The sequence below is a fragment of the Macrobrachium nipponense genome, chromosome 39, assembly GCF_015104395.2.
Source record: "Macrobrachium nipponense isolate FS-2020 chromosome 39, ASM1510439v2, whole genome shotgun sequence".
Lineage (NCBI taxonomy): Eukaryota > Metazoa > Arthropoda > Malacostraca > Decapoda > Palaemonidae > Macrobrachium > Macrobrachium nipponense.
The window spans coordinates 30797476-30825321 of record NC_061099.1 but is presented as its reverse complement, the minus strand read 5'-3'; the positions used below and the strand labels follow the sequence as shown (position 1 = coordinate 30825321).

Below are 27846 nucleotides of genomic sequence, written 5' to 3'. Positions count from 1 at the left end.
CTGCCTCTGGGGGATAATGCCCTGGGAAAAAAAGGGGCGTTTCCTTTTCTGAGTATCTTCTGTTTACAAAGCATTAATGCAACTCTGCTCTAACAGCTTCTGGGTTTAGCCTGCACTAATGACTCAGTCGGTGATTAACAAAGACTAGTTTTTTTTTAATTTCCTGGTACGAATGACACCTTTTGCTACTAAGTTTGTGGTCCAGACTGGAATAGGAACAGTTTGGAATAGGAGTCTTGACCTTGCTCTCAACTTTTAGGAGATGAAAAAATTCTCATAGACTCCGGATGGATTGCCAGACTTACAGGAGTTGTAACACTGCAAAGTCTTTGGCTATTCCTTAAGTTCGACCTCCTGAGATGTCAAAAATTACTAACACACTGCCATCTCTCAGGTTCGAACAATGCTATGTGGTTGACATGACCACTATAGCTCCACCTACTGGTTTCGAAAATGAACTCCAGTCCCTTCTTGATAAACAAGTGTAAAGTAGGAGTTGGAGTGGCTGGACAGCAAGAGATTGAAGTGATAAAAAAGGGAGGAAATATAGATAGAGACATCTATAGATTCAAGCCGGGTGTAGAGTTGTTTCCCAGTTCAGGAACTCTCTCCCCTAACACACGGTTTCGACATAGAATATAAATATTCCATGGTAGAGCCATGTGGCTTCAACAAGGCTTTCTCTCACTAAAAGGGACACACACGCATATGCACACTCGCGCGCGCGCACACACACACACTCCTCCCCCATACGTATATATATATAGTGGGTGTATGAGTGTGTGTGATGGATATATATATATACACCTACACACATATATAAACACACTTTTTTGAGAGGGGCCTACGTTATACCATTGCTTTCAGAAACAAGGCTTAGAAAAAGCCTTGTAATGTATGTGTGTGTATGTATATGTATGTATGTAAGTATGTATGTATATATATATATATATAAATATATATATATATATATACATATACACATATTATATACTTGAAATTTATAAAATGAAAAAAGATTTGCTAAGCCAGATGTACCATTGCAGAAATAACATTCATGAACACTACTCCCAACATTATTAATCGTTTCTTCACAAGACCACAAAAAGTCTTTCATGACAACCCTCGGAATACTTAGATCCCAAGTTATTATCGTATTAACTAACGGGTTAAAATATCAAATGAAGCAGGCAGAGGAGAGAGAGAGCGAGAGAGAGAGAAGCCATTTCTCAGATCGCTCAACCTTTGGGCGTATGACATAGAGCCTCTCTCTCTCTCTCTCTCTCTCTCTCTCTCTCTCTCTCTCTCTCTCTCGAGCGCAAACCAGAAATCCATAAGGCTACTCGTTTCAGATTTTAACGATATTTATAGCTAGGTAAAGCTCAATGTTTCTCCCAGTTTGGTATAGCCCAGTTCTACATTCTATGTTCGCTTTGTGAGTGGTTGTCGAGCGGATTCTCTCTCTCTCTCTCTCTCTCTCTCTCTCTCTCTCTCTCTCTCTCTCTCTCTCTATTCATCTGATTTTGTTCTCTCTTTCAACTCACCTTCTTATCCACCTGCAATCTTCTCTCTTTTTCTATTACTTTTCATCAGCATCTTCGTCATTTCTAACTTCGGACTATTTCTTGGTTAAATCATCCCCCTTTCTACTCTAGGTATTTACATAATGGGTCTCTTCCCTTGTTCCCGCATTTCCGCAATTTTCCTTTCCCTTTATTCCTCCCTCCTTCTTCTTCTTCTTCTTCTTCTTCTTCTTCTTCTTCTCCCCTCACATCCTATCTCGCGTTTCCCCTCACTCCCTTATCATATGCTTCGGTTCAACCACTTTTTGGTAAGTTACTACTGTTCCCCCTTTACCTGTAGCGTGCGAGAATATGCAGTGCTTAGAATTCTACTCTTCTCTCTCTCTCTCTCTCTCTCTCTCTCTCTGTGTGTGTGTCCCCTCTGCATGGAAATCTCCTTTCTCTTCCACTTCAAACCTCTTCACCCCCCCCCCACTCTCATTTCAATTCACAATCGTTTAATCTCCAAAGCAAAGTCTTGGTTTCCCCCCCACCTCTCTCGTCTCTCCTCTCTCCTTCCTCCTCTTCTTCTTCTCTCTCTCTCTCTCTCTCTCTCTCTCTCTCCTGTTAAGCCTACAGTACAGCCTCTTGCCCGTTTTCGGTTTCTCTTTGTTATTCTTTTATCAACTTCGATCCCCTTCTCTCTCTCTCTCTTCTCCTCGTCTCTCTCTCTCTCTCTCTTCTTCTCAGTTCACTCCCCCCCCCCCTCAACGACTTCCCTCTCTACGCTCCTGCCTACAACCTTTCACTCCCTCACACTCCCCCGCCCCCCGGACCCCTCTCTCTCCCTCTCCCTCTCGCCAGGTAGCTCGTTTATAATTCAGATGTTTGAAGCCGACCTCTGAGAGAGAGAGAGAGAGAGAGAGAGAGAGAGAGAGAGAGAGAGTAACTTCGAATCCTCTTGTTTGTAATCCGTCTACTAACCCTGTCCCACCTCCATCTCCTACGCCCTTATACGCCCCGCACTCCTTTTCACCTGCAAACACGCCCCCCCCCCAACCCAACCTCTCCCTCTCTCTCTCTCTCTCTCGCTCACAAAGGGGAACGTGGATTTAAGGATTTGAATCCATCCATACCGATTCCAAATGCTCAGGGTCCTGGTGATGTTCGCGTTCGTAGTCGATCCCTTTTTTCTTTCTTTTTAGTTTTCCTCGCCTCGGAAGGGTTAGTCGACGCCCCAGGAGCGAAAACAAATGAACATCTATACTTCCTTATCTCTCTCTCTCTCTCTCTCTCTCTCTCTCTCTCTCTCTCTCTCTCTCTGGCAACATGCCTGGAGGAGAGAGGAGTGTTCGAGTCACTTCATGTCAACAACAAAACAGATACGTGTCATTCCTTCAGTTTAAAGATTCGCAACCCAGCGGGGGCCAGATTTAACACAAGAATTGGCCTCTGGTCTCCACAGCTGACGTATTCTTGGAGCGAGAAGTGACGGGATAAAGCAGATGTAGCATTACGTACATGTCATTTATTTTTTCAAGCTTACGGCCACGTATGGAAGTGCACGGGGCAAAGACCTCCTCCCGTTTCCGTACATCCAGCATTTACGAATTCCGTCGCCCCCCAAAAATGGAAGAATTATGCATAGGGCGAGTATTTTTGTCAGCCTAAAGGTAGCCCTTCTCTCTCTCTCTCTCTCTCTCTCTCTCTCTCTCTATAGCAACAGGAAGAGTGAAATACAAAATGAGTAAAAGCGGAGAATAATTTTCTAGCATAATTTCAAAAGAGCAGTCAACTTGAAAGGGGGGAAATCAAGACGATATGTATTCAACATCAGCAAACACACATCTATCAGTCTATCTACAGGTATTCATATACATACATATTCATATGTATATATGCAATATATATGCAATATATATATTATAATATATATATATATATATATATATATATATATATATATATGTGTGTGTGTGTGTGTGTGTGTGTGTGTTATATAAAGATATAAATACATAAATATGTATATATATATGCATATATATATATATATATATATATATATATAATACATATACATATATATATATACACACAATATATATACACATATAGGCTACATAAATAAATAAATAAATATATATATATATATATATATATATCGAGAGAGAGAGAGAGAGAGAGAGAGAACGAAGTGGGCGGGGCATACAATTCCTATCGGAAGTCTCTCCAAAATAAAAATAAAATAAAAAATAAATAAAATAAAAAAAGGTGCCGTTTTCGAACTCAAAGAACTCCTTGTAATCCCCCGACAAGAAAATCCGCAAGCCGAGAAGTAATAATATTCCTGAGGCACTCCACCGAACTAAAGGCTTCGGAGGAATTACTTCCTGTCACTTTTTCTCTTTTTTTCCCGCTTTTGCCTTTTTCTCCGCGAAAAAAAAAAAATAATAATAAACTATCGGGTTTCCGTCGCGAGAAAGTTAGACTATTTTTTTTCTCCACAAAGCTGAAGTTGTAAGTTTAAATTCGTCCTCGTACCCATATTACGTTTGTGAGAGCTACTGCGGCTACTTTCATTATATTTTTGTCTCCATGAGAAACTTAACGAAAAGCACCACTGGCATGAATACATTTCCGAATAAAAAGTTATAAGCAAAAAAATTAAAAAATAAAAAGATCTGAAATGCTTGGAGATGATGATGGTATATAAAGCATATTTCTAACTAGTTCAAAGTTCATAAGAAACTTAACGGAAAAGCAACATTGACATGAATACATTTCCGAATAAAAAGTTATAAGCAAAAAAATTAAAAAATAAAAAGATCTGAAATGCTTGGAGATGATGATGGTATATAAAGCATATTTCTAACTAGTTCAAAGTTCATAAGAAACTTAACAGAAAAGCAACATTGGCATGAATACATTTCCGATAAAAAGTTATAAGCAAAAGAAAAAAAAATTTCTGAAATGCTTGGATATCGTATAAGCATATTTCGAACTAGTTCCAATAAAACGTGAATATATATATATATATATATATATATATATATATATATATATATATATATATATATAGATATATATAAATCGAACAAAAAAAATGTCCTTTAATATCTAATTCGCTCTACCTCGGTATTAATATAGTTTCGTATATGTTTAACCGAGGGTGAATTTATTAAGCGATAATAGAATTATATATATGAATATACAGTGAAAAGACGCATAATAGCGACATTAGCAATTGGTATACATATACTAGGAAACATTACGAAAACGATATATCTAGCTGCATATACATACTGCGTGCATAAATATTTTGATGCTGAACTGACCATTCATCGAACAAATCTGGTATTAATTGAAGCTAAGTGCGCATGCATATCCGTTATCAATTCTCAAATGCACGAGTATGCATCAATGAATACATAAATAAGTACAAATTCCCAACATGGTGGGTACCTCAGCATACCTGTCATCAATCCTCATACACGCGCGAGTATGATGCATCTATGAATACTGAAATAAGCACAAAACAATAGCCAAACTGGCAACTGTGGACGTAAACACGATCTATAGTAGATTCACATCAACCGTGCATTTGACGTCTAGGCCTGTCCCTTACGACGCTCCTGATTGGCTGTTGATAAGCCAATCCCGGGCTGGCAACTCTCCTCAGTCTCTCTCGAGAGTTCACATAGGCAGGATGTATGTTCCACCTCAGGAGTAGTGAAACATACATCCTGCCCATGTGAACTCTCTCTCGAGACTGAGATTTTCCAGCCCTGTGATTGGCTTATCAACAGACAATCAGAAGCGTCGTAAGGGACTGTCCTAGAAGTCAAATGCACGGTTGATGTGAATCTACTATATATAGCATCAACTTACCCGAACAGTTGACAAACTCGATGCTCCTGGCTCGAGTCCCCGGGAGTTCGTAGCCGCTGTGTTCGTCGACGCAGTAGCAGTTGTTCCCGTCGCACTGGATGGGGGCGAAGTTCCCCGAGGTCACGCAGTCCGGGGTCATCAGCGAGTTGAGGTCAATGCCCAGGTCACGGCCTCGTCTCAGGGTATTTTCGCGTTGCAGTTCGCAAGCTGTGGGAGAAAAGAGATCGAATTCATTGGTCACATCTCCATCATTTTATGGGATTCAAAGACAGTTCCTAGTTTGTCAAGAGAGAGCAAATAATAATAATAATAATAATAATAATAATAATAATAATAATAATAATAATACCATATGGAAAAGCCTAAAAATGTCTGAAAAAGATACAGGAATTTTAGGATAGGATATTCATGATTTACTTATTAGAATGAAAACGTGACAAATAAATAATGCGCATGTGAAACAGCATAGAACAATTATTTCTAATAAAATATTGCGTACTTATTTTAATTTTAATTGGTGAAACAAAGCTCTATCTGACCGTGGATTTTAGCACGCACCTCTAGTAAAAGCTGGAGGTCGGATAAAGCATTGTTTTTTATCAGCTGGGAATAGTACAAAGCGAAAAAGTGGTTATCCTCTCTTTAATTTAGAAATTATAAAGCTTTTATGATTGGTTATGAGGTATGATAAATGGAATATAATCCTTCATTGCTGTCAACGTACGTACCAGATCGAAAATCTAAACTTCCCCAAAGAGGAATATATTGAATATATTCAGATCACATCCCTACAATCTAAAAATGGCGTCTCTGTCCTACATACGAGTAATTGGTGGGGCAAAACTCATTCCCAACTAAAACATTCCATAACCGATATATATATTCAGGAATTCCTCGTCCCTCGCATGGCGGCGGAAACATCTGGCAACTGTGCATGACGAAAAAAAAATAAATAAATAAAAAGAGCGAGAATCTCGGAGCGATTTCATTCTTCTTGCGAAATGTTCATATCTTTTGACCCCTCTTCCGGCCTTTTTTCCACTTCTCCCCTCTCACCCCTCCCCGACAAAGACACTGCGATGGAATGCAATTAAGTGAAACAAACAATTGTTCTGCCCCTTTCTTTTTTCCCCCCGAGTTCTTTTTCTGTGAAAAAGGGGTTATGATGCCCCAGAGAAAGTGGGAAGCGACGCAAAATTATTCCAATGTCTGAAAACCGAGCGAGTTCTGGGGACAGATATGTCGTGGGCTGTCTTCCCCCTCTTCCTTCTGTATCTCGTTGCTTTTCAGCAGATATGGATAAAATGAGAGAGAGAGAGAGAGAGAGAGAGAGAGAGAGAGAGAGAGAGAGAGAGAGAGAGAGAGAGGGTGTAAATATCCACGATGGCAAGGACGACCTGCCTTTCTCACATGAACATCGCTGTTTTCCAATGCCCTAATCATCAACAATGGTGATAACTGCAAGTATCGGGTGGTAATAAGGCACAGGAAACATAATTACGATAATGGAGAGGAAGGACCGATAAAGAAGGCACAAAATCAAAAAATAAATCCTAGGGTCGACTGTACCACAGTCAGTTTGGAGGACACAGCGCGTATCGTCTCGATGCTGAAACCAATAATTATCAATACACTTCTACCTTCCCCGTTGAAGATATGAAGACAAATCCCACGAGGGAAAGAGAAACAATGGAACACTGCAAGCCCCTTCGAATGCTTGCTAAGTGAAGGGCAAGAAGTAGGAAGGCCTTGCAGTACTCCGCTGTTTCTCTTTCCTTCGTGGAATTTGTCGTTATTTTTATAATTCATCACGTTCCATATTTTCGTGGTTTAATTATATATTCACAAACACACACAGAAACATATAAATAACCACACACACACACATACAAACACACACACACACACACATAACATATATATATATCTATATATATATATATATATATATATATATCTAATATAATATATATATCTATATATATATTGAATAACTTGATCACGAAGTATATAAAACGTGATGCTATGTATAAATAAAGGTTTTTTTGCCACGAAGGAAAAAAATGAAAAAAGAGTGATAGCCGAGTACTTTCGGTCCTATTCGGACCCTTTGTAAAATTCAGTGTGCCTCAGTAAAGGGTCCGAATAGGACCGAAAGTACTCGGCTATCTCGCTTTTTCACTTTTTTTTTCCTTCGTGGCAAAAAGATCTTTATTTATATATATATGTATGCAAATAAATTCTTTCTGTTAAAACGGATACGTCTCGAAGTATAAAAGGCCCATTAAAACGCTCTGGTATAAAGATAAAAGACTGTATTTGGGTGGACCAACTTTCCCCCTTATCGAGGAATCCTGAAAAGGTGGAAGCTGGTCCACCGAAATATATAGTCCTTTGCTTCAAACCAGAGTGTTTTAATGGGCTTCTATACTTGAGACACGCATATATATATAGTTACATATTATATATATATATATATATATATATATATATATATGTATATATATATATATATATATATATATATATATATATATATATATATATATATATATATATATATATATATATATATATATATCTCCTTTGCCTTCAGCTTTTCCATTTCTATATGGGGGCGCTGTTTCTAGTAAGCCTTCTCTCTCTGTCCTGTACATCTGGTTTCTCTTACATACATACATATATATTTTATCTATATATATATATATATATATATATATATATATATTATATATATATATATATATATATTACACAAATTGCATAAAAGTGTGTAACCTTACAATACGGCAGGCATCTGCACCACCCGGAAATTATCGGCCCGACGCAAAGCTAGAATGGAATACCTTGCAATAACTAGGAAGAGGCGACGAGAAGGTTGCAGGCAGACTCTGGCGTATTAATTATGGGAACAAAATAAAACGAGGGGGCGCTGTGGCAGGAGCAGCAGCAGCAGTTGCAATCTACATCTCAGTAGTCCCCCCCCTCCCCTCCTTTCCCCGCAGAATTGCAAAATGAACACGCATTCCGTCACAGGCCTTTTGAAGTCAAGATAGCGTTCCCGTGAGCAAGCAAGCCCCAAGCCCGACGCAGCGGGAATATTATAATATACGCGTTTTTCTGCATCCAAGTATTCGAACCGCTTTCATAACCGGAATTACCCCAGTCGAGAACTATACAGAAGTAAAAAGCCTTGTATATATGGTCTGAGAGAGAGAGAGAGAGAGAGAGAGAGAGAGAGAGAGAGAGAGAGAGAGAGAGAGAATAATGATTTGGCTCTTTCATTTGATCATAACTGCACTTTATGGCGAAGGATGCAGAAAGAAGCACATTTATTTCACAGGTCATTTTTGCAAGATGATATATATATATATATATATATATATATATATATATATATATATATATATATATATATATATATATATATACATATATATATATATATATATATATATATATATATGTATATATTTATATATATATATATATATATATATATATATATATATATTATATATATATATATATATATATATATATATATATATTACAAGGTCTAATTTCTAATTATCATTGTCTAAAAAGAAAACTGGAACCTCTCTCTCTCTCTCTCTCTCTCTCTCTCTCTCTCTCTCTCTCTCTCTCTCTCTCTCTCTCCTTTCAAACGTAAACCCTATAAAATCATGTAGTCGCCCTCCTCTTAAGCCCTCTCTGAAAGAAATGCAGACTGCCATTTCCCATTCTACCTTAAAAGATGAAACGTTCTGATTTTCTCAAAAGATATTTGATTTTTTTAGATATTACCAAAGTAAAAAATGAGCCAGTCTTTAATTTTTCATTATAATCTTTATGAAAATTGATTCTATATTCATTCATAAGTGAGCGTTCATGCCATTAAATGTCCCATCATCCAGTCTTCCTGCCATTAAATGTCCCATCATCCAGTCTTCCTGCCATTAAATGTCCCATCATCCAGTCTTCCTGCCAATAAATGGCTAACCCTCCAGTCTTCATGCCATTAGATGTCCCATCATCCAGTCTTCCTGCCATTAAATGGCCCATAATCCAGTCTTCATGCCATTAAATGGCCCATAATCCAGTCTTCCTGCTATTAAATGGCCCACCATCCAGTCTTCCTGCCATTAAATGGCCCATAATCCAGTCTTCCTGCTATTAAATGGCCCATCATCCAGTCTTCCTGCCATTATATCTCTCACACTATTCCTCTCTTTAAAAGTTTCACCCTCCAGTCTTCCTCTCTTTAAATGTCTCACCCTCCAGTCTTCCCCTCTTTAAATGTCTCACCCTCCAGTCTTCCTCTCTTTAAATGTCTCACCCTCCAGTCTTCCTGCCATTAAAAAAATCGCCATAATCTCCAATGTTTAAGAGAATACATCCCATTCTTCTATTATCTGAATTAAACGCTAAGAATTTCCAATTCCCCAAATGAAAGGAAAATAATCAAGAAGAAAATGTCGTTCTCTTCAGATATCCCATTGGGGTGAAATACCTCAGTTTTCTACTTTTCCCAAAAACGGCGTAGCCAAACTTTCTCGTCCTGGGCCAGACTCCCTCCCTCCCTCCCTCCCTTCTCTTGCCCCCTCTGGCAGGGAGGAATCGACACATTTCATTAATGTTTAATGTTCTCGAAAGAAAACAAACTGGACGGAATACAGACGAGTTTTGAAATAAAAGTCGCGGTAATCCAATAAGGGTAACGCGATTATGGAGAAGAGAAAAAAAAATGGAAAGGAAAGTGATTTTGGAAAAAATGAAGGAATCTAATGAAGGATGATGAGATGAATAAAGAGGAATGAGGGTTAAAAAAAAAGTAATGAGGGTGATGTGAAAGTTTAATAAGTAAAGAGAAAATAATAAATGACGAAGAAAACATTTAAAAAAATAAAACGAATCAGGAAAACCTAAATGAGGAAGACGGGAAACTAAATAAACCAGAAAACATAAATGAAAACGACAGATCTAAATAAGACAGATGAAACTAAATGATGGAGATGAGGGAAGAGAAAACATTAGGAATAATCAGAAAATTAAATAAAGGCAAGGAAACTAAATAGAGAAATTCAGAGGAAATTAAATAAAAAGCTGGAAAGCTAAAACTATACGAAGGAAGAAAGGTAAAAAGTATATATGGCGGGTAAATATGCAACACAGAGAGAGAGAGAGAGAGAGAGAGAGAGAGAGAGAGAGAGAGAGAGAGAGAAAGTAGTTGTAGAATCATGGCTTGGACAAGAGAATAGCGAAGTTCAAGAAAAGGAATAATATTAAGGAATGACAATGTCTAAGAAAGAAATAAGATAAAGGAATAACAATGTTCAAGAAAGAAATAATATAAAGGAATAATAAAAATTATTAATATTAATCAATAAGCCGAGGAAAAACGTAGACGTAAGATACGAATAATAGAAAATACGTTTGAATTAATGACAAACATCTATTTTATTTTATTTTATTTTATTATTTTTTTGGGGGGTTAGAGGGTCTTCATGAAGTCGAACCTCGATAGAACACTTTCAAAAAAAATAAATAAATAAAAATAAAAAACTGTTATAGGTCTTTGAAAATGATCAGGATATGAGTAAGAGTAGAGAGAGAGAGAGAGAGAGAGGAGAGAGAGAGAGAGAGAGAGAGCATGATGCATATTCCACGCTATTCTTCATAGAAAAAAAATCTAATAAAAAAACATTGAAGTAGAAGTGCCCCCTTGTCCTAGCAGTTACTTCCACACTTCCCTGCACAGAGGAGCCGCAACAACAGCCCTTCTTCCTTCCTTCCTTCATCCCCGACGAAAGGAAGGAAAACAACAGGTGAGAGAGAGGCAGCAGGGGCGCCTCGCCGCCCATAAGCTGGAAATTGGCGAAGGGAAAGAAGAGGGAGGAAGGGCGTGAGCAAGCACGCTTTCAATCTCTGCTCAGATTCGACGGCAACATTTTGATTGACGTTGAGGGGTTATGGAGGGGGGGGGGGGGGGTGGATAGGAGGGGAGGAAAAAAACTCCAGAGCCACAACACTTCACACTCTGAAGAAGTGTCGAAAGGAGCAGTTTACCTAAACAAAAGAACCACCGGAGGTGTAATGGGAAACAAATTAGGGTACTCCGAGCTAGGCTACAATTAGGTGTGTGTGTGTGTGTGTTGGAAAGATAACAATGCACTTCAATTAATGCTAAACGGGGTTGTTAGGGAAGCGTCACGTTGTTGGATGTTGGATATGGTAAAATATTGCGTCATATACGCAGATATATATATATATATATATATATATATATATATATATATATATATATATATATATATATACTACACACACACACACATATATATATATACATATATATATATATATATATATATTATATATATATATACATAATACACCCAATGGTAAAATATTGCGTTCAATACGCAATATATATATATATATATATATATATATATATATATATATATATATATATGTATATATATATATATATATATGTATATATATGTATATATATATATATATATATATATATATATATATTATATATATATAAATATATATATACATGTATGTATGCATGTATACAGATACAGCTAATAATTTTGTACTACAATCTAGGCACTAATACAACTAAACATATTCATCCATGTACAGTTGTAAAAAATCACTTTCAAGATTTGAACATATTCCTGAAAAAAAAAAAAAAGTGTAGCAAAACTCTATCTGATGACAGCGCTTTTTAGGGGAGATGAGCCCTTCCGACATCAAACCAAACCCCCCTCCTCTGCCCCTACTCTTTCTCCACCCCTACCCAGGTTGGGACACGCCAACCCCCAACCCCCTTCCATAGAATGAACGACGTCGAGACTTCGGATTGAATAAGCATAAAACTTTCTCAATTCAGATCACAAAGAATTGAAAACGCCAAAGAGAGAGAGAGAGAGAGAGAGAGAGAGAGAGAGATATTTCTTGCTCTTTTTTTTTCTTTTTCACGCTTCTCTTTATACAGTAGGTTTTTCTCATATCTAAATATGTATGTGTATGTATATGTATATGTATATATATACACATATATATATATATATATTATATATATATATATATATATATATATAGTATATATATATACACATATATAGATGTATATATAAATATAAATATATATAATGTGTAGTATATATACATGCAAATACATGCATATAAATACACACATTATGTATGTATTATTTTATTTATTTATTTATTTAGCGAGAGAGAGAGAGAGAGAGAGAGAGAGAGAGAATTTCCAAAACCTTGTATTGATAAACGCCTTGGTCACTTATTTCAAAATCAAAATCCATTTCTTCAAAAAACAAATGCGAATACTTATGCGTCCAGCGGGCTCAAATACGCACCAACATGCACGCACACACGAAGTAACAACAACTGGTTTCAATCCACCGCCATTTTGGAAAATGCATTTACTGAACCTCCGTTTCATGACACATCAAAGCGCAAAATATTATTTTCACCCCGAAAGCTCAAAAAAGTGCCCGACGAATCCACCGTCAAACACGTCGACACCGCTGCTAATTGTGAAAAGGTCAGAAAAACTATGGCTGAAAATACGACCATATTTCTTGATGCATTTAACGAGGATGGTTAGTTCGTCGACAAATCGACAAATCAACTGGAAGCGAGCGCTTAGAAATGACCGAAGCCCATCAATCACTCTGAACAATAGCGGGACCATTTCATTCATTTTCATTAATTTATAATCGCTGCTATTGTTACCATCATCATTATATTAGACTTTGGAACTGTGGACATGACGGTAACTGATTTCAGTATTTTCGGTGCAAGAAAAAAAAAAAAAGTGTCTGTGTGTGAGGCTTGCGAGTGCATCCCCAAAATCAATAGTATGTGTGAGGCTTGCAAATTCATCCCTAAAATCAATAGTATGTGTGGGGCTTGCAACTTCATCCCTAAAATCAACAGTATGTGTGAGGCTTGCAACTTCATCCCAAAAATCAATAGTATGTGTGAGTCTTGCAAATTCATCCCTAAAATCAATAGTGTGTGTGAGGCTTGCAACTTCATCCTCGAAATCAATAGTATGTGTGAGGCTTGCAACTTCATCCCAGAAATCAATAGTATGTGTGAGAGGCTTGCGACTGTATCCCCAAACCCAACTGTATGTGTAGGGCTTGCAACTCCATCCCCAAAATCAAGTGTATGCATAAGGACAGGCTGCCACACAATGCTCTTCACTCCAATCACAATGAAAAAATCTGTCATCTAAAAAAAAAAAAATCTGTCAATATTTTCATATCTTCCAAAATACTATACCTGACAACATGAAGGGCAAACAAGTGCTGTCATGAAGTCTTCCTAAGTTTCATGAATGACCGTATGAATAACATGACAGCACTGTTATAATTACCGTCATAACCATAAGAACAGCAGCCCCATATTTGCAATGCAACGAATCAAAACAAATTCGAAGCGTGTCATCCGAACGCCAACAGGATTTGCCAGCAGGATTTTGACAGATGGGAAACATAACGCAACAGATACAGTCTTTATGACAATGTCGACAGATTACACATTCGAAAAACCTCCTCAGATCTTCAAATATTCCTACGAAAGGCCTCGAATGAATAGTTATTACTTGAAAAAAATAACAGGTGCACTATCCCGTGAAAAACCAACAACAAAAGGTGCAACCAACTTTTTTATTTATTCATTTATCTATTTATTTTAGGGATTTAACGAGCCGAAACGCTGGCAGTAAATACTAATGCCATATTAATGACCCCAGTAGTATCAGTTCTATCAAACAGAATGAATAATTGCACAGTAAATTTATTTGGTTCTGATTTTACGAAATAGAGGCTGTTAAGCCATTGCAGTGGTGGTTGTGGGGGGGGGGGGGGGGGGGGGGGGGTGGGGGAGAGACTTTCGGGCATTCAGCGTTCAAGACAAAGAAAAGGGGGAGTTGGAGCAGTTGGACAGCAAGATAAAGAGACCCATAAAACAGAGGAGATGAAGTACGAGGATAACAAAACTGCAGAAAGGAAGAAGAAATGGAAATGAAATAAAAAGACCACGAAACGGTTGTAGCTTGAGGCTAAAAGGACAATGCAAGCACCCTTAAGTAATGCCTACAGTACACCAAGTGAGGTGAACTGACGGCCCTAAACCCCTCAAAAGGGAATATTTTACAGTGATGTTTATGCCGAAAGACAAAGACACGCCCAGTTTCATTACCGAAGTCCTCTGGTGAGTAATATGACTGAATGAAAGGATGGAAGGATATCAAGTGCAATATTATTAGGATCTACACCACACATACACAGGAAGGGGTTGGTAACATAACGATCCGGTGCTTGGGCAAAGCTAAGTTGCTTTTACATCATGTCAAAACTCAACTAGAATATCGTATGCTATGTGGACAGATTTCGAAAAATCCGCTTTTGGCTGTATACTTACCTTACAAAAAATGGACATCTTTTAATTAATTTCACGAATAAAAACACCAGAAAAAGGTCAATATATGTACCTTACAAAAAATGGACATATTTCAGCTCATTCCACAAACAAAGATTATTATCAGAATAAGGGAAATCATTACGCAATATCAACCACGACATCGTTAAATACCTATTTATAAATCATGTCAAGGTGATCATTTCACAAACAAAGATGATCACAATAAGGGAAATCATTAGACAATATCAAAAACGATACCGTTAACTACCTATTTATAAATTTACAAATCATGTCAAGGTAAAATATTATTCCATTAGACTTGCATCTGGCTTTCGGCCTTCATAACCAAACGGAGGACTACGTCACGAAAAAAATGATAATATAAAGACCACGTTAAAGCCTATGGCTGAATTTCTATGGACTTCTCTACCTCCACGAAATAGTTCTGGAAAGATCCCCACTCCCCCCCACCAGCCTATACAAGCTGATTCCTGGAAGAGTTCTCTAGCCCTCATTGATATAGGAAGGAGAGGAGAGAAGAGATGAGAGATGAAAGGGGAAGAGAGGATCGAGATGAGAGAGAGAGAGAGAGAGAGAGGAGTTTTTTTCTGTTTCAAGAACGTTGGCCCCGCTTGCAGTGTAATTTCGAACCCTCTTCAAAAAGGATAGGACGGAAAACGGAAAAAAAAAAAAAAAAAAAAAAAACGGAAAGGGAAATAGGAAAGAAAAAGTATTGAAATTCACCTTAACCATCAAATTCTTAACTGGCTCTGCATTGACATTATAATTGGGCGTGGCTTCTATACACCACGCGAGGTAAATACACACTAAGTGATTAAGAATTCTATGCTTCTGCGTGAGTGAATACACACGGACACACACACATACTACGAAAGTACTTGTTCGAAGTCCCTGTTTCACTTACATTTCTAACATGTATTGAAAGGGCACGTATATACGTTATGTGTGTGTACGCATGCGTGTGGTGTCTGTATGTATATATCTATATATATATATATATATATATATATTATATATATTATATATATATATATATATATACAACAAACATACATTTAAATATAAGTTTATAACACACACTTGCTGGCCGGTGCGGTTAAAAGACATCACTGAAGTTCCTGATTTCTCCCTCTGTGCGCTCGTTCGAATTCCAACGAGAGGACGAAATTATTATCAACGAAAAAAATTCCCCTTCGGTTAACAAACCCACACACAGGGACAATATATATATTATAGTTTATTATATATAATATTATTATATATATATATACTTATAGATAAATAATTTATTAAAAACTTGCATTGATATATTATTAATATATATATATATATATAATATATATATATATATATCTATATTAATATAGATATATATATATATATGGCCACAGTCACAAGCGATGATAAATATACGATGCGGATAGGACAGGGACAGGTCTGGAATCGGCGGACGTTACTCACTGTCTGGAAACTGGACAAAGCCGCCATCATTCTTTATAGTTAGATATAATCCAAGATCTCAAGTAATGCAAGATATAAAAGCCGTGCTTAGCGCTCTAGTCGTGCATATCGAAAGACATAACGTAAACAAGCAAATACATCAGACATATACTAAAACAAATAGAGTACAAACTCGCGCGTCCAATCGGTCTTCTTCAAAAATCAAATGAATAATTGAGGGCGAAACAACACGCCCCTTGGTCGCCGCACACAATAATTAAAGACACACACAAAAACACAAACACACACATATCCAATCGAAACTCTTTAATAATCTACAAAATCGATGGAAATCAAAATATTCCAAATAAATGTTTCAGTTTCAAAATTTCATCATATTTCTGAAAGGCACTGATCAAGTTCCAAAACGTAACATCATGTCACCATCCTAGCATCATTTTACAGAGGAGAGAGGAGATGAGAGAGAGCGGAAATGAGGACGAGACGAGAGAGAGAGACGAGAGAGAGATGCCAAGGATGAGGCGCATGTTCTGGTTTTTCCCCAAAAAAAAAACCTCCCACCAGGGACACGCCCAGGTTTAATTTTTAAAAATCCGTCAAGATTCAAAACAGGAGAGATGAGAGGAGAGAGAGATGACGATGAGGACGAGAGAGCAGGACAGAGAAGGAGAGAGAGGTGAAATGGGAGATCAGTTTCCAAATGCCCCTTGACTTATTAAAATAACCTACAATCACTTTGCCAGGCTAACTTCACCCTTAGCGCATCGGCGTTAAGGACTGAATTACAATGCCGGCATATGCAGACTCGGTTTCATACTCCCCCCCATCCACTATATATTACTAATTCCACCTTCCACTGGGACTTGAAAAGACTCATAATTATTTGAACATCTCTCCCGAGAATTGAAAAAACGAAAGAATTAAGAATTGAAGAGGAGAGAGAGAGAGAATAGAGAGAGGAGGACCGAGAGAGAGAGAGAGAGAGAGAGGACTGCCCCCTTGCAGTCTTCCCCCCCACCCCCGCAAAACATATAAGTAAGTCCCTCCTTTTCAAATAAGTCTTGACCAAATAAACCTGGCGCAGGAAGGGGCGTATTTCAGTATAGAGATCGGGTGGAAATTTACTTTGCAAAAGTATACAATGGTACCGTGGAACAGAGAGAGGAGAGAGGAGAGAGAGAGATTAGAGAGAGAAGAGACGAGAGGAGAGGGACGGGCTTTACAACGGGAGCAAACAAATTGTTAATCGATTCTAATTTATATACATATATAGTTAAACATATATGTATATATATATCTATATATATACGTAATATCTATTATATAATATATATATATATATTATATATGTACGTATGTATATATATATATATATGTATATATTATAGTATATAGTATATATATATATATATAGAGAGGAGGAGAGAGAGAGACTTAGAGATCAGGAGAAGGAGAGAGAGAGGAGAGATCTGAGAGAGAGAGATGAGAGCAGCTACAAAAACTTTACGACACGAAAAAAGATTCCCACCGACACAAGGAGATAAATGCTATCGAACGGTCTATAGACGAGAGGAGAGAGGAGAGAGAGAGACGAGAGAGAGATCGAGACGAGAGAGGAGAGAGAGAGAAGGGAAGGGAGTTAGAAACAGACCAAAATAAACTGACAAACCAGAAATAAGTTAGTAAAACGAAACCCTATGCTGGTCTCGCGAATGGAATACGAGAGAAGAAGAGATGAGATGAGAGATAGAGAGAGATCGGAGGAGAGAGAGAGGAAAAGCGAAAAGAACGGCCCAAAGGGCTCTCCGCTGAGCTGTGCTGGCGTAGTCATTAAACATTGAGGCAGTAAATTCGCAATGAGTCTGGAGTCAAGAAGAACAAGAAGCAACAAGAAGTAGAAAGAACCAAGACCTTCTGGCGGGTGGGTTGGTAAGATACAGAGAACATAAGATTCGGCCCAGCGTTGGGACATGTGAGGTTCATTTCAGCGCTGGAACGGAAAAAAAAAAAAGGTTTGAAAGGTTGTTAAATTGAGTTTAAACAAAAAAAAAAAAAAAAAAAAAAAAAAAAAAAAAAAAAAAAAAAAAAAATCAAACACATCAAAACCATAAACCAGCCATTATAGAGGTCTTCTCTCTCTCTCTCTCTCCTCTCTCTCCTCTCTCTCCTCTCTCTCTCTAAACCCACTATATGAAGAGGCGCTGAGAACAACACCGCGCTGGTCGTAAACACTAAATATTGTATGAATGTTTAGCTCAGGGGACCCAACAAGAGTACTATAAAGCCGGCGCTCAAAGTCAAGCGTAAAATAATGATCCGAGAATAAAATAAAGAATGAATCATCCGATAACAAGGCGTGATCCGACCTCCGGCTTACTCGGAGCGCGTGCTAAATTCTACGGTCGAATAGAGCGTTGTTTTACCAGCGAAAATCTAAACACTTTTATTTTATGTCTTTTTATTGTCTTATTTCCATATCTGATCTTCTAAGCTCCGCTCTCTCTCTCTCTCTCTCTCTCTCTCTCTCTCTCTCTCTCTCTCTCTTCTCCTCTCTCTCTCTCTTCTCTCCTCCTCTCTCCTCTCTTGGGATGCCTTTCCAATCTACAGAGGCGATTACGGATAATTCCCTTTGAATGCACAAAGGAAGAACTCTTGGTCTGAGAGTGAATACATTTCTATTTATAGTATGTTTCTATTTATTCGTTAACTTCATGGAATCTATTTTCTTTCGCCATTTAACTTGAATAAACCTTTCGTCCATTTTTTAATAAATCCAGTCTTTAATTTTATAGAAATACATTCGATTACTTTATCAATTTATCTGACGTAATCTCTATCGGAAATATTAATGAATTTCATATAAGTTTTGACATATTTTCATTCACATATTTCTATCATTTTGAAATCTGTAAAATTCTAACTACGGCAAACTGAATAAAAGAAAAAAAACACCCTCTAAAACCATGGAAAAATGAAAAGAAAGAGATATTACGAAAAAATGAGAAGAGGAGAGAAGAGGGGAGATAGAGAGAGGGAGAGATAGAGACGAGATGAGAGAAGAAGAGAGAGAGAGAGTTGCGGATCAACCGCTCAAATTGATCTGTTCAGCAGACGTGCAATTACGCAGATGATGACTCACGCCTTGCATGATACGAAATTGATAGCATGGCGCCATTCGTCTCACGAGAGATTAACTGATTATATTCTCATCTCTAGCATCTGTATATATAATATATATATAATTCATATATATATAATATATTATATATATTATATATATATATATATGGTATGTATGGTATGTATATATGTATGTATGTAGTGTGTTATATGTATAAGTGTATAATATATATAAATTGTATATGTGGTGTCTAATATATATATATAATAAAATATATTATATATATATATATATATATTAATATATATATAAGATATATATTATTTACTGACACGGGTATTTCTAAAAAAATAAAGGACCACGGAATTCTAAAATAAACGGAATTTCTAAAATCAAAAAAGACACGGTATTCTAAAATAAAATAAAGAAAAGAAACGGAATTAACTAAAAAACCAAACACACGGGAATTCTAAAATAAAAAATACACCGAATACTAAAAAAAAAAAAAAAAATATGGGAAAATTCTTAAATAAAAAAAGACATGGAATACTAAAAAAAGGACAAGGAAGTCTAAAATAAAAAAAGACACGGAATTCTAAAATAAAAAAAAAAGATAAGGAATTCTAAATAAAAAAAAAAGAACGTGGATTCTAAAAAAAAAAAAAAAAAGAAAAACGGAAATTTCCTAAAATAAAAAAATTACACCGAATACTCAAAAGAAAGATACGGGAAATTCTAAAACTAAAAAGACATCGAAATATAGCGAGTTTTTTCATCTTCTTGTTGGATGTTCCTTGTTTCAAAATTCCCAATAAAATAGCCTAAAAAGGAAAAAAAAAAAAACATGAAAAAAGCTTAAAAAACCACGGAATGCTAAAAAAAAAAAAAAGGGACACCGAATACTAAAAAGAAGAAGGCACTGAATACTAATATAAAAAACGGTACTGAATACTAAAATAAAACTGAAACGGAATAAAAATAGACACGAAATACTAATAAAAACCGTCACGGAATATTAAGAAGCAGACACGGAATAATAATAGTAAAAAAAAAAACGGAATACGAAAGAAAAGGACCACGGAATACTAAAAAAAAAAAAAAAAAAAAAAAAAAAAAAATCGCCATGCTGGAAGGCCGACGATGGGATCAGGGGAGAAGTAGAATGAGTCTGGAACGGAGCTGAAACTGAAATCAACCACACCGCCCACTTTCCTCCCCCTTCCCCTTAAAACAACTCATTTGAATCCACGGGCGACATTTAAAAGGAGAAAGAATGGTAGGAAAACCGGTCCCGGACAAAGTGGAAGAGAGAGAGAGAGGAGGAGAGAGAGAGAGACTGCCTCGGTCCAATGTAAACAACTGGAATGATAGAGTTCATAAAGAACCTTCATATTAAAACAATTACATTGAAATGAACTTGGAATAACAACGCTTGAGAGACGAGAGAGAGAGACGAGAGAGAAGAGAGACGAGGAGAGAGAGAAGATGAGAGGAGATGAGAAAAAAATAAAAAAAAGACTGAGGTGCACTTCGGGCTGCAGGAGGGTTTGGGATTGGGATTGTGGTGGGTGGCTGGGGGGGGGGGGGTGGAAGGGGTAGGGGGGATCCAGGGGGGAGGGGAGGGGTATACTCAAATCAATTTTCCAATTCCACTGCCCCCCCCCCCCCCCCCGTGATTTCGTCTGCATTGCAAAACGGGAGGCAATTGAAGTTTCTCAAAAATTAAAACCTGTCTGGAAGGTTTAAGTCTCGCCATAATTTTAGGTGGGCGTGATTGGGAAAGTTGACCACTAATAACCAAATGTCTACAGGCGAAGGAGATAGAGAGAGAGGAGAGACCACCCGAGAGAGAGGAGAGAGAGAGAGAGAGCGTAAACTTATAAAAAAATGGTCACAAAATTTTTCCTTTTTGTGAAGAAATTACCCTTGACTTTACCATAAACAATTAATGACGAGAGAGAGAGAGAGGGAGACGACGCGGAGAGATGAGAGGAGAGAGAGATGTGTGTGTAAAAATCTTGATCATAAAAGAAGTTAAAATTATTATGGTTGGGCCAAAAATAAAAACTAAACTTACCATAAACGAGGGAAGAGAAGAGAGAGTCGAGAGAGCGAGATGAATGAGTGAAGAGTAGAAGGAGAGAGAGAGAGAAGAGAGCGGCGTCAAGTAGAATCTACAATTTCAAGCGGGCCATGACTACTTATTTTCGGCTGGGCGCGAAAAAATCCCCATGGGCCCAGATTACCCCAAATAACCGTCGGGCGGCCATTATCGGCGATAGATGGGAAACCGGCAATAACCAGCGTCACAACTCCCAGAAACTTCTTTGTTCTCCGTTAAAACAGATTAAATAAACTTTGGTTGGGTGGTACACACACAACACAAACCACACACACAACAAAGAATAAAAAAACATAGTGGGTGATCCATTTTTACTCGGGCGGAAAGGTGGCGAAAGGTAGGTTAGGGGGCTTGGGGGAAGGGGTTGGGGATTGGATGTTTTCGTAATTCCGTCCCCATAAAGCGTTTACAGCTAATTGCTTACTGTTTTTTTGCTGTTTTCCTATTTAATAGGGAACTTCTATTTATGGTACATATATATATTTAGTGATGTAAGATTATTATATATTCATATATATAAATGTATTACAAACTATAATATATGCATTTATCTTTAACTATAAATACATATAATATATATAATATATATTATATATATATATATATTATATCTATATTATATATATATATATATATTATTATTATATATATATATAATTTTATTGTAGTATTAATAATCATATATTATATAGATATATATATTATATAATTATATATCTATATATATATATATATATATATATAGTGTGGTAGGTTTGGTGTTTATGTAGGTTATGATATAACTAAAGGGTCGGTTGTTAGAACGAAAGTTCTTGGCCTTTCTCGCCTTTCCTTTTTGTCCATCCATGGCAATCACCTTTATTTGTTTATACATAGCATCACGTTTTATCATGGGAAAACTGAAACAAATGGAATTTCTAAACTGTGAATCAACAGTTCCATGCCAAAATATTTATCTAGTTTATATATATTGTCTGAATGTAAATAAATTCTCAGTTTAAAACGGGAAATACGTCTCAAGTATAAAAGCCCCATTAAAACACTGGATTAAAGCTAGGGACTATATATTTCGGTGGACTAACTTCCACCCTTATCAGGTAGTATGAATGCATACCATGCAGATACCGTACAAATATAACAATTAAACACTCAGTATACAACACTTATCGCACAGCCCCCGCAGGAGACAAGGAAACCTTCAAACGAGGAAGTCATTAAATCATCAGAGATCTTCAGCTGCAATCTTTGTCCGCATGAAGTTAATATATGAAAGAAACGTCTTCTAGGAGAGAGAGAGAGAGAGAGAGAGAGAGAGAGTAGATTACAATTTAATTATGACCCAGGCATCCGTCTCAGCATTGGCAATACGCTTTGAGCTTTGAGACGTGTGCTGATAAAAAGTTTTTTTCTTTTTTTTAATATGTAAAACTTGAGAGGTTCTGGACAACAAGGTTATACTGACAGGGACTCTTTCATAGCTCATTCGTCATTTTCCTTTTCCTCTCTGCTTGGATTGAACGTCAGGAGGCAGGAAACGGACTAAAGAAAACAGAATAGAGGATATTAAATGATTTTGTACTTTGGTAATGAGCAGAAAATCCCACGGATGTTCCTTTAAACTTTTGCATCCATAGCAATAGGCAAATATTCTCTCTCTCTCTCCTCTCTCTCTCTCTCTCGTCTCTTTCTCTCTCTTTCTCTCTCTCTCTCTGGTCTAAAGGGACAAACAAATCTAAATTATATATATATATATTTAATAATATAGATATATATATATAATATTATATCTTAATATATTATACATATATATATAATACATACAGGATTAAGTTGAAATTATTTTCAAACTATGGTCAAGTGTGAAGAAAATCACGGATGTTCCTTTTAACTTTTGCATCCTTAGCAATTGTCAAACACAATTTTCCCTCTCTCTCTCTCTCTCTCGTCTCTCCTTCACTCTCTCTCCTCTCTCCTTTCAATACAAAACACAAAACGTGTATATAAATATTTAATAATTACATACAGATTTAGATTATTGAATATAAAGACCATATAGGTGATGTATGCTAATGTATGTATGTATCTATATATATAATATATATATATATTATATATTATATATATATATATATAATATATAATATTTTATATATATCCCGGTTGTTATTTCTACCTTTCATACTAAATATACTTTCAAGCAGCAAAATTCCACCATGGAGGACGACGACAGAAAGAAGTCTCGAGGTCAGCTCCACAATCAGGGATATGAGATCGCAAGAGAATCAGTCGAAACCAAAGACCTAATAAGGCGAACCCAATTATGTCCGGACGAGAGGGAGGAGGAGGAGGAGGAGGAGGAGGAGGAGGAGGAGGAGGCTTGGCGTCCCCTCCCAAAAACTTAATAAATCTCGGTGGAAAGAAGACGCGAGCGATGACCGGTAGTAAAAAGGCTTTGACTCTGGACGCCAATAAAAGAATGACGGGAAGATGGGATGTGGAACTCCTAAAAAGAAAAAAAACAAAAATATCTTTCTAAATCTTAAACTTAAAACTGAGCTCTGGAACTATTGCATGGGACTTTTTGTACTTGTCGTTCAGTTTTGATATTTCTTTTTACTTTAAAAAAGGTTGTCCACGCGAAGATGGAAGAGAAGAGCTAAAATTTGGAGTAAAGATAGATTTTTATTTTGGGTTCCCAGGTATTAAGATATGCAAGATGCTGCTGCTTTATTTTCTGCCAGAACATACGGGTGGTTTAAAAAGCCTGATTTCGACAAGGCTTGATTTATGCATATTATATATATATATATCTAATATAATATATAATATACTAATATATATTATAATATATATATATATATTATATACATATATATATGTATGTAATATATCTGTATCTCATTTTTTGTTTTATCGTTACTATAAAGAATTCCACAGTCAAAATAGAGCAAAATTGAATGTACTGAACGTTATCTTTTTAAATTTTGGAAATCTGGTGGGCCTACTTGGTGGACACGTTAATTTTGTAAGATCCTGAAAAAATCATTTTCTTCGGAAAAACATTTTTTGTTTCCCGAGAAAATAGCAAGTAGCCTAAAACACAACCAAATCAATTCAAAAGTAACGTCTATACATCATACCTGCGTGTATACGCTGAACACTTGAGACTTTTCTATTCTATAGAAGACATTATCATCCTATCTCAAGTCTTGCGTTATGTTCCCCTCTAAATAAGACATATTTTGGGATGCTATAATCTAAAGTACATCTAAAAATGACTGAGTAACTCTATAACTCTGTAATAATTGTATAGACGTTTCTCAACACCGTTTTTGTCAGTGTTTTTGAAGGACAACCTTCGTTCGGACGTTTCAACATCGTTGGCTTCCGCTTTCGAGAGAGAGGGGTGAGAGAGGATGAGGAGGAGAGAGAGCCTGAGAGAGAGAGAGATAGAGAGAGAGGAGGACTTCTAAATAAGACCTCTTTTATGGGCGAACTAAATAGACATTGAAGGTCGGAGGCAGCTCGGCGCTAATGCGAGTCCCTCCTTCTTCCTTTGTCAGCGCCACTGGTTGACGCTTGTTGTAGTTAGCGAAAGCCTCTGCTATTTATAACCTCTGTCCCCTTTTGTAGGTCTTTTCCTTTGCCAGGCGCATGGCGCAAGGAACCGGCACTTAAAATATACATGGAACCTCTTTTGTCCTTTTTAATCCCTACTTTTCTGGAATGCTTCTCGCATGCTTTTACTTGTCCCTTCTCTCTCTCTCTCTCTCTCTCTCTCCTTCTTCATTCCTTCTTCGCCTAATATTTGTGCTCAGTGCCTGGGCAGGTCGGCCCTTTAACCCTTTCTATACCGACTTAATGAAGAGTAAAGACAGGGGCTGTTTACCTCCGTCTCAGAGCGCTTCGTGCGCCAGCGGGCCCCGCCCTTAGATGATATGCAAACACCGAAAAGAACCTCCTCCTCCTCCTCCTCCTCCTCCCTCTCCCCTTGTTCCTTTATAAGACCCCCTCCCTCCCTTCCCCGCCTCCTCCAGAAAAGAACTCTCTCTCCACTCGACGTTGCTGCTTCAGCCGTTGCTGCTGCGTCAGCTTTCTATGCTACAGCCATCATTATTTATGAGATCTCTTGCCAGGCTCAAGGTGTGCTCTAATCCATTTCCCGCGCGCGCCCAATTTTCGTATTGTTGCCGTTCGTTCGCGCCCGGAGCGAGCGAACACACACACACACACACACAGGGCTGAGAAGGGATAAAAGAATGGGAAAACGGGGGGGGAAGGGGGGGGGGGGGGGGGGGGGGGGGGGGGGGGGGGGGGGGCAACAAGGAGTTAGGCAGGACGCTTCATAAAGCAAATTATTCGGCAGGTTTCTTTTAAGAAGGGGGTGTGTGGGGGGGGGTGGGGGGGGAGGAGGAGGAGGAAATGAACTTCAAAACTTTTGGCGCGTAGTGAAGTTATTATCTAGCGTATGTCCTGTCTTCTCTGATCAGTCCGAAGCGAGCGAAAAGGGCTAAATATAAATAAATAAATAAATAAATAAATAAAACCCAGGGCAGAAAAAGACGTAGACAGAACATTTCATAAAGAAAATAATACCGGAGATAATTATTTATTTATCTATTTATTTACTTATTTATTAGTATTATTTATTTGCTTATTTATTTATTTGTGCGAAAGGAACATAAAAAACTTTTGGCGTATAGTAAAGTTATTTTCTGTATGTTTATACCTCCAATCAGTTCCATTACCATTACTTTGCATACTTTACATAAGTGTGTGTTTGTTTGTGTATGTGTGTGTTTGCATGACACATTAAAAGGACTGTTTGATTTTTCTTGCTCTCTACTGTTTCCGTTAAGATATTAAAATGATGGAGTTTTGTATCATTTCAGTTTCACATAAAATCTTAAAAAAAGATTAATTCATTTCTGTTTTGGTAAACTCGCGCGCGCACCCACACACACACACACACACACACACACACACACGCACACACACACACACAGAGAGAGAGAGAGAGAGGAGAGAGAGAGAGAGAGAGAGAGAGAGAGAGAGAGAATCACTGCCAATCAAGAGACGCAGCTCCAATCCTATTATGAACAAAGTTTAATCTAGGCGTTCGTTTCGTTAATCCCTTTTCGAGAAACTTCACTCTTTGTCCATCAAAAGAAAAAAAAAATCAAAGGCACGAAAAATAAATATAGCTTCGTTATTTGCGTATCTCTAATACCATCAACATTGCGGTGTCAATAGTCGGAGTGAGCCAGCAGCATATATAGATGTAATACGGCTCATTAATCTACTAATTTAAAACTGGGGTTCATTAACCGTGGATATTTGTCACACCCGGCGGTTTCAGAATCAATGTGTCGTACCGTAGCCTTCTACCTACACCTAGAGGCGGGTTTTTAGTATCAATGTTTCGTACCGTACTACCTACAGCTAGATAACTGCCCGTAATATTATGACTCAATACAGCTGATGACCAGCAGTTTTTCAAAGTGATGTATATAAAAAACCCTATAATTTGATAACTTGAAATAAATTTCCTTTAATATCAGATCAAATCTTAAATCTCCAAGGTGAACTATAAAAACCCAGTAGGTCTATCACTTCAAATCAATATTCTTTTTGACATAAGTTAAATCTCCACTCTACGATTTAATGTAGGAGAATAAAGAAATCGAATGCAAATATAATATAGACACGCGTGCGGCAAAGATAAATTAAAATACAGTCTTGTTTTGGAAATATATTGAAAAAAAGAAAGTTGAAATTCACTACAGCTTCAAGACTAACTGGTCTACTCTTCGTGTGATTACAGTGTAATTATACTGTAATTTGAAGAGGATGCCAGTCGGTCTTGAAACTGTAGTGAATGTTAAAGTTTTTGTGGCATTTCCAAAACACAAACAGATTTTGATAAGACTGTAATCACCTGAAGAGTAGAGTAGTTAGTCTTTAATTTACCCCATAAATATCATTCAGCATCTTGAAATCAAATGTCAAACCTTTCCCTCTCTATCTTTTCATGATTCCCTATTTTACGAAGCAGAAGTTTAAGGCAAATACAATGAAACCTGAGCTGTATCAACAACAAAAGACAAAGGCACAAAACTGAAAACATGCAGCGGAAGGCCTGAGCGACGCCACAATACGAGAGCACCACCCAATTATATCTTCAACCCCCGTCTTCCCTTATATTCAACCCTCACCCCCAACTCCACCGTCCCTTCCCCCAGCCCCCCAAACCT

At 37.2% G+C, this 27846-nt stretch overlaps 1 protein-coding gene across 7 annotated transcripts in view; it reads right to left on the bottom strand.

The window, feature by feature from the left end:
- LOC135210252 (balbiani ring protein 3-like) overlaps positions 1-27846 on the bottom strand; it is a 524789-nt gene that overhangs the window by 62872 nt on the left and 434071 nt on the right. For all 7 annotated transcript variants that reach the window (XM_064243101.1, XM_064243100.1, XM_064243103.1 and 4 more), the window contains one exon: positions 5391-5597. In XM_064243101.1, coding sequence (XP_064099171.1) covers positions 5391-5597 — 207 coding nt within the window. The remainder of the gene's footprint in view (positions 1-5390; positions 5598-27846) is intronic.